General features: G+C 38.3%; 3 protein-coding genes across 6 annotated transcripts in view; 1 reads left to right on the top strand and 2 right to left on the bottom strand.

Moving 5' to 3' along the window:
• LOC18022365 (probable xyloglucan glycosyltransferase 8) overlaps positions 1–1,956 on the top strand; it is a 3,075-nt gene extending 1,119 nt beyond the window's left edge. Inside the window, exons 2-6 of the mRNA XM_006404936.2 lie at positions 1–53; positions 152–460; positions 568–858; positions 932–1,045; positions 1,129–1,956. The exon at positions 1–53 is cut by the window's left edge and continues 953 nt beyond it. Of these exons, the coding sequence (XP_006404999.2) occupies positions 1–53; positions 152–460; positions 568–858; positions 932–1,045; positions 1,129–1,770 (1,409 nt within the window). The 3' untranslated portion in view covers positions 1,771–1,956. The remainder of the gene's footprint in view (positions 54–151; positions 461–567; positions 859–931; positions 1,046–1,128) is intronic.
• Positions 1,957–2,413: 457 nt separating this feature from the next.
• Positions 2,414–7,473, bottom strand: LOC18022364 (probable cyclic nucleotide-gated ion channel 14). Its single transcript, XM_024158290.1, has 7 exons — positions 7,239–7,473; positions 4,743–5,292; positions 4,362–4,574; positions 3,923–4,224; positions 3,730–3,841; positions 3,400–3,636; positions 2,414–3,302 (listed from the first exon to the last, which is right to left on the bottom strand). The coding sequence occupies exons 1-7, from the start codon at positions 7,436–7,438 to the stop codon at positions 2,553–2,555; spliced, it is 2,364 nt and encodes a 787-aa protein (XP_024014058.1). The 5' UTR covers positions 7,439–7,473; the 3' UTR covers positions 2,414–2,552.
• On the bottom strand, positions 6,696–9,380 carry LOC18022363 (serine/arginine-rich splicing factor RSZ22A). 4 transcript variants are annotated; one of them, XR_002900358.1, is made up of 7 exons: positions 9,284–9,380; positions 8,938–9,037; positions 8,745–8,833; positions 8,327–8,594; positions 8,105–8,230; positions 7,239–7,891; positions 6,696–6,998 (listed from the first exon to the last, which is right to left on the bottom strand). XR_002900358.1 is itself a non-coding variant. In XM_024158291.1 (6 exons), the coding sequence occupies exons 2-6, from the start codon at positions 9,024–9,026 to the stop codon at positions 7,855–7,857; spliced, it is 609 nt and encodes a 202-aa protein (XP_024014059.1). In that variant the 5' UTR covers positions 9,027–9,037; positions 9,284–9,380; the 3' UTR covers positions 7,014–7,854. The 4 variants fall into 4 exon arrangements, 1 of the variants encoding a protein (XP_024014059.1); XR_002900360.1 differs by having other exon boundaries at positions 6,748–7,003; XR_002900359.1 differs by having other exon boundaries at positions 6,748–6,981.
• Positions 9,381–9,717: the final 337 nt, after the last annotated feature.

The following is a 9,717-nucleotide window of genomic DNA, read 5'->3' as shown; positions in this document are numbered from 1 at the left end:
GATCTGAGTATCCAATGGTTCTTGTTCAGATACCAATGTGCAATGAGAAAGAGGTATGGAGAACAAAGTATCAATATCTCTCTTGTTTTCTTGACCTTTTTACATGGTTATGTGCATCAATGTTGTTACTTAAATGTGTGTTTTTGTTCAGGTATATGAGCAATCTATATCTGCTGTGTGCCAGCTTGACTGGCCAAGAGATCGAATGCTGATTCAGGTTCTAGACGATTCAGATGATGGAAGCATTCAACAGTTAATTAGAGCTGAGGTTACTAAATGGAGCCAAAAGGGTATCAATATAATTTACCGGCATCGTTTGGTTAGAACTGGTTACAAAGCTGGTAACCTCAAATCCGCAATGAGCTGTGATTATGTGGAAGCTTACGAGTTTGTGGCAATCTTTGATGCGGATTTCCAACCTAACCCTGATTTCCTTAAACTAACCGTTCCACATTTCAAGGTCTGTATATAAGTAAATTAGTAAATCTGTTTGGTTTGTGTCATTAGAAAGAAAAAATACCATTTTTGGTGAAGCTTCTAACTTGGAAATGCCAATGTTAATTTCAGGAGAAGCCAGAGTTAGGTCTGGTTCAGGCTAGGTGGTCGTTTGTGAACAAAGACGAAAACTTGTTGACCCGTCTCCAAAACATCAATCTGTGTTTTCACTTTGAGGTTGAGCAGCAAGTTAATGGTGTGTTCTTGAATTTCTTTGGTTTCAATGGAACTGCTGGAGTATGGAGAATTAAAGCCCTTGAGGAATCTGGAGGTTGGCTTGAAAGAACAACCGTCGAGGATATGGACATAGCTGTTCGAGCTCATCTCCATGGATGGAAATTCATATATCTAAACGATGTCAAGGTACTATTATAACTCTTGTTCTTGTCACTGTTTTCATAAAGTGATTGACTAAAGTAAAAAACAATCTCTTTAGGTTCTTTGTGAAGTTCCTGAGTCATATGAAGCGTACAAAAAGCAGCAACACCGATGGCACTCGGGACCTATGCAGCTGTTTCGCTTGTGTCTTCGTGCAATCTTGACCTCTAAGGTATATTTGAGCTATGGTTTTGTAATGTAACCTGATTATGTCAAATTGTCAATGTTTTTAATGGTGTTTTTTTCTTGTTGTAGATTGCAATGTGGAAGAAAGCAAATCTGATACTACTATTCTTCCTTCTAAGGAAACTCATACTTCCTTTTTACTCCTTCACATTGTTCTGCGTTATCCTTCCAATCACCATGTTCGTTCCAGAAGCCGAGCTTCCTGTTTGGGTTATCTGCTATGTACCAATATTCATGTCATTACTCAACATCCTTCCTGCTCCAAAGTCCTTCCCTTTCATTGTTCCTTACCTCTTGTTTGAGAACACAATGTCAGTCACCAAGTTCAACGCCATGGTATCTGGATTATTCCAGCTAGGCAGCTCTTACGAGTGGATTGTAACAAAGAAAGCAGGAAGATCATCTGAGTCTGATCTTTTGGGTCTCACTGATAAAGAATCCAAGAAGATGCCACCAAACCAAATCCTAAGAGGAGTTTCAGACAGCGAGCTCTTGGAGATAAGCCAACTTGAGGAGCAAAAGAAACAATCTGTTTCCGTAAAGAAGACCAATAAGATATTCCATAAAGAGCTCGCGCTTGCATTTCTTTTGCTCACTGCAGCACTTAGGAGTCTCTTGGCCTCGCAGGGAGTGCATTTCTACTTCTTGTTGTTCCAAGGTCTCACCTTTCTTCTTGTGGGTCTCGATCTCATAGGCGAGCAGATGAGTTGAGAAATATCGAAAGATTCAAGAGTCAGTTTAAACTCTGCGAGTATCCTTCTCCTATTTCCTTTCTTGGAGCCATAGTTTGTAGGATATTTATTGATTTGTAATTTGGTTATATCTCTCCATTGTAATTAATCCTTAGAAGGTTAAAGTAAGTTTAAGCACATTTATACCTTTATATATAGTATTTAAAAAGTCAGGAACTTCTTGCTTAATGCCTGATAAAAAAAGTAAAGCTTTTGTCTTTAAAGCTCTTCCTCTGTTTTTGTTCTGATTCACATTCATTGCAAGCAATACATACACACCTATCAGTCTCTAAAACTGAAAAAAAATTACACCAGTTTCTGATCTGACAAAACTAAAACAAATAGTGACATAATTTTTTCTAAACTTGAACTCATTTGAGTCCCTGTCCAAAACGTGGGAGAGAGTTGTCGGCAGAAACAGAGGAAACATTAAGAATTTTTAGAGCCAGAGATGTCTGAATCTCAATAATTGCATCAATTCAATGATGTGAAATTTAATGGGACCAAATGAAACTGATCTATAGGCACGTTGTTAATGATTCCAAGATCAAAACTTAGTGATGATGATCTTCTCTGTTCGAAATATAATTTATAAGAAAAACTAACAAAAAACAAATCTGGAAACTAAGAAAAAAAAGTAGTCAGATGTATAGTCTGTGTTTATACAAACTGCTGAATATTTTTGAAATTAACTTCAGACAGCAAGTTTTGATTTTTAACCAACTGATTTTCTAACTTAAAAAAGAGATTCACATAGAAAAGTTAATCTGCATCCACCGAGAAATCCGGCTCATCTGGTTTAGGAAGCATCGGTAACTCAACGTCCTTAATTTTATGCGCCGTCCTCCTCGTGTTCTTAGCAAACCTCGAAGCAAGTATCGTTGCAGCAAAATGCGGTTTCCCAATTTTAGAACTATGATGACGAGTTAAAGCGGTTAGTGTCTCTCCTTCATGACTCGACTCCTCGGTTGCAGCAACCGCTACAGCTTCTTCCTCTTCATAAGAAGAGAATGACTCAGCCAAGCTAAGACTCTTAGCCAACATTCTACTCTTATACCGTCTCCAAGCGACTTGTACGAAACAAGCAGCCCAAGTTCTCCATTGGTGAGAGTAATAACGGAATGTGTGTTGCAGCTTCTTGCTATGTAAACGTCTGAATTGGTTAGCCACAAACTTGAGATCCTCTGCTTGTAAAGCAAAGGCTTCAACTTCTTCTAACGCTCGCACCGTTCTTGTTGAGGATGGTAAGTTTACTTTTGATTTTGGAAGCAATGCCCAAGCAAGAAGCTCTTCACCACAGAATTCACCTGGTCTGAGTGTGATTGAGTTGAAGAAACCGGTTCTGCCTCCATTAGTCGTCGAGCTATCGAGTTTTCCACGGATGATGAAGAGCATTTCCGTCACTGGATCACCTTCACGTACAATGTAGTTCCCTTGTGTGCTTAGAGATGACACTAACCGTTCACATATCGCGTCTAGTAATTGATCATCCATTTGCGCAAATAGTGGCACCTGAATAAACTCATCGCAAGAACTATGTTAAGCCAAAGTTCTTGCAAGAAGAAGCTTGTGAGAAAATGTGTTTGGTATGAGTGGTGAAGAAACTTACACGACGAACAAGGTCGAGACAGAGATGTCGTTGGATGTCTCTACGGAGATCTGCTGGTAATGAATGAAGAATGGTTTCTTCGTCAACTCCTCGAGTCGCTAACCATTTATACTGAACAAAACGCCTCACTCGTTCTCTTAGATTCTGTGGTAGTTGACGATGTCTCATCCATTCTTCTGTGTCTCTTCTCTTCAATCTCCACTCCTCAAGCCTCACCGTGATCGATTGTAAATACGTCTAAAGGATACATTGACCAAAACAAAAATCAACAAAATAACCCTTTTGGATCTTATTAATGATGGTAACAAGAAAGAAGGTTCACATTTTTACCTGCATGTTTCCGATTAAAAGAGCAAACAAAACAAGACCAAAGATCGCCACGAGGATAGCAAACATTGTCTCAAGAACAGAGGTACTTGTTTCAAGATTCTGTCCATAAGAACTTTAACAAGGAAACTATGTTAGAAAACAGAAGCTAAAAACCGTTATAAGCATTAAGAAGAGGTATGAATGGTATATATACCTTAGATTCTGCAATCCAAACCATAAGCAATACAAATATTTCTCCAAGAAAGGCGAAGAAACCACGCTTTTGGTGAGAGCATCCGCAAAAATTCCGAAAGTGAATCGAATATCATTCGAAGGATCACAATTGCTGAACACAACAGTTACATTCTGCCATTTATTCCGATCGTCATGGTTCATTGTACTACAATCAAAGTAATCGGTAACACATTGTATAGGCGCTAATTCCTTATGACATTCTGCTTTCCAACACGTCGCTTGTCTTTCTATTGACAATAAATACCAAGCCGCACCAAGAATCTACAACAACGACAAAAATGTAAAAACATTAGAAGAACTTCAAAGTACTTAGCGTCTACTATATAACTAGCCTATAGGACTAAATGTAGCAGATTTGTTGCTCTTGTGAGTTGGTTTGAGAACACTAAGTGACTCACATGACTAGCAAGCATATACTGAAGGAGATTGTAAGCAGCACCGGCCCAAGCTGTAGTTGTAACGACTCCTGTTGCTTTGATAATCTCAGCGCTTAGAGGGAAAATCAGGTAAAGGCGAGGAATGTATTGAACAAGAACAATGAGAACAAGAGCATTTGTAGTATGATCTGAGTGAGAGCTTCTGATTGATGGCAAGATAAACCAACTGACAATCTGCAATCAAAAGGAGACACCAACTTATTATAAACTCTTAATAAAAATAACAAAGTCTTAAGAGATGAGTCAAAGATTTTGCTGTGTGGGCCATTTGCTTTATCCGTGGTGGGTCTTGCGGGAAACTCTTCAAAAAACAAAGATTTGTGTTGAGTATTTATATTACACCTGAGGAAGAGGCAAACAAGCGATGAGATCAACAATGAAATCTGATCTCAAGTATCTTCTAGCAATCAATTTAGGATCTTTCACGAGTTCTCCACGACCAAACACTCTTGAAGTGCGAGAGACATAAGCTGTTCTGAACTTGATGACAATGTGTAAGACGTAGAAGAGATCCGCGAGTGTTCTGAAGAAAGTCACGACGATTCCAAGGTTCAAATCCGTGGTCATACAAGAGGATCTTCCAGTGTGTTTGACTGAAGATAGGAAGAAGAACAAAGGGTCTACGTAGAGAGCAACGAGACACCAAAAGAGGAAGACTCTGTTCCATTGAAGCACCACGTCACCACCAGGATCTAGAATCTTGTCTCTCTCGATCTCGAAATTCTCGGGGAAGACTTTGAATCCCCCGAATCTTGGGATTTTGAAGAGACGGGTTTTGTTGCTCTTCTTTTGGGTTACTAGCTCTGGTTTCATAAATGGAGCTGCTGATGATTTGAACAATGGCACACGCTTCTCTGTTACTTCTAGGGTTTGCTTCTCGTCTCCATAGAATCTGTGTCAGACAAAAAAAAAACACCATTTTTAATATTGGAGTTTAGAAATGAGATCGAGTAAGAGGATCATGAACAAACCAAAAAAGGAAACTTCAATAAAATCAGAAACAAATCCATGCCAATGTAGAAAATGAGTGCAAAAGAAGGAAAAAGTTCAAAACTTTATTGGGATTGTAAATACAAAATGCCAACTTTTTATGTTCAGAACTCAAATTAACGAAAATCCAAATTCTTTTCCTTTTTTTTTTTTAAAAAGGTTGGTTTTGATGAAAATTCTAGAACCTGACAGTATTGTCTCTTTTGAACTCCATGTTTGTGGTAATAAAGCTTTAAATTGCCAGAAACAAGAACAGTTTCTTCTTCTTCTTCTTCTTGTTATAGGCAAATGAAAGACGAATCAGAGCAGCATGAGATATTGAGCTGACTTCTTCATGTTCAGAAAATGGCAGAGAGAGAAAAAGAGAATAGAGACATGGGCTGTAACCGATTTTATTGAGTTTGACTTCACGTGAAACAACAAAAAAAATGAAGAGTGAGAGAGAAATTAATAAATTGAAACAGCTCATCTTATGCTCTGCTCTAAGCCTACGAGATGTAGAACGAGTGAAAGACTACTACTTGTTTGTTATAAATTAATTTTAAAAAATTCTTGGAAATCGTAAGAGTGAGAGAGAGAAAGAGAAAGAGAACGTGGGTTCCATTAACGCCTAAATCTAATTTTAAGGAGATGAGTCAGATGACTAACAATTCTTGAGAAGACGATTCTCTATAGTAAACTCTCGTTTTGTGTATAAGATCCATGAATCACTCCAACTTAAAACCACTAAAATACAAACATTTGTGTTTTGTAATATGTAATACAAAAAAAAAATCGGCAGAGATGAGATCAATTTTTTCTGACGGTTTTCTGATGTCTATAGATCTTAAGCAACAAGCTATTTTTAAACTATTATTTTTTCTCGATAGTTTTATTAAAATTAGCACCAAAGAATTGATTTGTAAGATAACGCGCTTATAACATGCTTAAAAGATTTGATATTATTGTATTAGTATGATGACAAAAAGGAACAATCGCTTGAGCTTACTGTGTAGACTAATGAATTCTGACTCATATGGTATCAAATTCGGAAGTTCAGGCCGATCAGTTACTTCAAAAACGAGTGAGCTAAGCTATAGTGGCACTTTGTGTCTTGCTTTACGAATTTCATTCTAACATATCAGACTCAGACGAATAGAAAGTTTGTTTGTTTTTTTTTAATTCAAAGTATTTCAATGATAAAATAAAACATTACATTATCCATTTAATTAAATGCTTTTGTAAAGGTGTGCTTGTTCTTATATTTGCACTTTTGTTCTTTTATTATTTCAATAATACCGAAAATGAATTTGTTTATTTAATAAAGAACAAAAAAGATATTACCAATCTCATTAAGAGGCCGAAGAGTAGCGAGTTGGGACGAACGCAAAAAATAATACATAAACTAGGCCAGAGTTTGGCTTTGATTTGTTGCACTCGAAAGGCTTTTTTAGAATCAAGCAGAGCAACATCGAAATCACTAGAATTTAGACTAAAAGATTATCTGCTTCTGCAATATTCAACACATACATGCAAAAGAGTCTCGTTTATGCGGGCCTTTGCAAGACTCAAATCATCAGCGAACCAAAGATTAAACCAAAAGCGGTAAACACTGCAGAAGCACATCGTCTGAACTAGAGTTGGTGCCATTAAGGGAAAACAACTATATAAGGATGAGTCCTAAAACCGAGCATTTAGATAGCACAAAGACATTCTGAGAATGGTCAAAACACTATCATAGAACAAAGACAGGCTGCGAATGGTCAAAACACTATCATAGCACAAAGACATTCTACGAATGGTCAAATTACTATCATATTTTCAAAGAATATATGGAAATTTCTGCAAAGACTGAAAGGTAACAAGTACCTGCCAGAGTAACGAAGTGCAGCTCCGCAGCAACTCTTTAAGTTCAAGAAAAGAAAAGGCAGAGGAGTTTTGAAGAAGGCAACATCAGAGCTGATGAAGTTTTCAAACATAAGAGCAAGCAGAAGCAGAAGCAAGTAGTGCAGAGTAGAGTAGCAGAGTAGATAAGCAGAGATAAGCAATGAAGCAGTAGACGATGCCATTGCAGGTCAATCAATAAACGAAGAAGCCTCAGGGCAGAGTAGAGAAGCAGAGATAAGCAATGAAGCAGTAGAAACGCAGTAGAAACCCGAAGAAACCTCGACAACCATAAAACAAACCACAATGAAAAACATAGAAATCCATAGTTTTTTTAGCAGACTTTATGTTTAGGTCTTTTAAGAACTTGGGTAGGAAATTTTAAAAGTACGTTACCTAACGGCAGATACAACTACGGCTTCAAATCCAAACGCAAAAAAGAAGCATCCCAGCAATTCAAAAGTAGCAAGCATATCCAATCCATCCCATAGCTAAAACATGTTCTCTTAGTGAAATTCACAGATACTAATTTCTCCATAAGCTGTCTTCTTGACGTCACAAGCAAACAGTCGCTTCTCGATCCCATAACTTGCTATCTAGATCAGCTCCGGCTTCTGCGCACATCTTTCAGGCCATTTCTGCATAACCAAAATAGAAAATCATATTAGCCCACATGGACTACGTATGTAACACAACACCTAACAAAAAAGATCTATATATGCAGGTCAAGATAATGCCACTATATCTTGTTTCAATAAAAGTAACTTTGCCATCAATTCATTTTCAACGTCTTATATTGATTGAGATATCATACACTCTTGAGTAAAGGACTTGAGCAAAATGGACTTTACCCGTTAGCATATGGCACCTCCTCACGTCCTCTATAAGGTGGTGGTGACCTACTGTAGTTGCGACCACGAGGAGAAGGGCTGCGACGCCTTGGAGGAGGAGGAGATCTTGCTCGAGGGCTGTAACTCCTGAAACCAAAAGACAAGTTACTCGACCAGAAGCTAAACAGATTGATTTAAGTTAAAAGAATCGCAAAATCAGAAAGAAAGAGGGACAATAATAACCTGCGTCCTCCATAGGTTGGGCTCTTTCTGTATCTTGGACTGCGACTACGGCTGCGACCACGAGGAGAAGGACTGCGACGCCTCCCCGAGCCACCACGAGAGCGGCATTCACGTGCAAAGTGACCAGACTCGCCACACTCATAGCACTTCAGATCAGAACCACCACGGCCACGACCACCATCACCTCCTCCACGACCACCACCACCTCCTCCACGGCCTCCACCACCACCTCGGTTATGAGACTGCTCTACCCTCCATCCATTCTTGCCTACCATAACATTACAAAGCATGTGTATATCAAAACTCTTAAACCACATAACAACACACAGAATTAGACAAGCTGCACCATAATAACTCGAAAGATCCCTCTTGCTATGTAGTTAGAAAGCAGAACTGAGACAACAGAGAGAACGAATACCATCTAAATCACGGATGGCGTCGCGAGCATCCCTTGAGTCTTCGAAATCAAGAAAAGCGTAACCAGGTGGTCTTCTTGCAACCCAAACACTACACCAAACGATAAACGATGAGATAAATAAAATGCAAACACACAACTTTACATATAAACAAACCCTAGAACGGTTTTATTTGAAAGGAATCAAATTGTTTACCTCCTGATCACTCCATAGACACGAAACTCATCCTCGAGTTCACGCTCAGTAACTCGCGGATCCAAATTACCAACGTACACACGCGACATCGCTCAACTACCTGTTCCAATCAAAGTAACGCCTAATCAATTCTTTTTATTCTTCCAGCGAAATGAATCCAAAAACTTTTGAGGATTAAACCAAAGATTATAAACTTCTTCAATTCAAAAACTTTTGAAGCCAAGAACAAGCAAAATCAATTTCTCGATCCAATTCAGATTCAACCGATGAGAGATCAGAGACACATCACAGATCACATGAATTCAGGAACTAAAGAAAAAGTAGCGAAAACGGAAATCGGAATCACCTGAAGAAGAAGTGAGAAAGAGCGAAAACCCAGAGAAAACGGCTTCTCCCTCCTCGGTCGTGAAACTAGGGTTATCGATTTCGAGAGTAAAGTTCTCAAGCACAAGGGTCAACTTTAAAGTTCTTAAAAGTCATTCCTAATTTTGGGCCTAAAATGGGCTTTCGATGTTTTTTAAAAGAGTAAAGCCCAGTATATCACTCGCCCACGCAAAAAAAAAACTGCGTATGATTGTTTGGGATCGTTGCGTATAATTTGGGAAAATTGGCCTTTTCAGACTTGAAGTATTCAGAAATGTTAATTTCATACCTTAATTTGTATACAGTGCTAAAACATATGCCAAGATCATAATATTTCAAATTTCATACGTGAACTTTATTTTTTGTGCTAAAACTTACGTCTAGTCTAACGCTGTTAACCATCTGTCAAATCTTATC

Source organism: Eutrema salsugineum, unplaced genomic scaffold (assembly GCF_000478725.1).
Source record: "Eutrema salsugineum unplaced genomic scaffold, Eutsalg1_0 scaffold_15, whole genome shotgun sequence".
NCBI classification, from domain to species: domain Eukaryota; kingdom Viridiplantae; phylum Streptophyta; class Magnoliopsida; order Brassicales; family Brassicaceae; genus Eutrema; species Eutrema salsugineum.
This window is presented reverse-complemented; position numbering and strand designations above follow the sequence as displayed.

What these genes read in the sequence shown, in the direction of transcription:
- LOC18022364 (XM_024158290.1), bottom strand. Translation starts at nt 7,438, where the DNA reads ATGGCATCGTCTACTGCTTCATTGCTTATCTCTGCTTATCTACTCTGC. An exon ending in TTTGGATTGCAGAATCTAAG is followed by an intron (nt 3,842 to 3,922) that starts GTATATATACCA and finishes TCCTTGTTAAAG; the next exon opens with TTCTTATGGACAGAATCTTG. An exon ending in GTCTCGACCTTGTTCGTCGT is followed by an intron (nt 3,303 to 3,399) that starts GTAAGTTTCTTC and finishes GAGTTTATTCAG; the next exon opens with GTGCCACTATTTGCGCAAAT.
- LOC18022363 (XM_024158291.1), bottom strand. Translation starts at nt 9,026, where the DNA reads ATGTCGCGTGTGTACGTTGGTAATTTGGATCCGCGAGTTACTGAGCGT. An exon ending in GTCTATGGAGTGATCAGGAG is followed by an intron (nt 8,834 to 8,937) that starts GTAAACAATTTG and finishes CGTTTGGTGTAG; the next exon opens with TGTTTGGGTTGCAAGAAGAC. An exon ending in CCAACCTATGGAGGACGCAG is followed by an intron (nt 8,231 to 8,326) that starts GTTATTATTGTC and finishes TTTTGGTTTCAG; the next exon opens with GAGTTACAGCCCTCGAGCAA.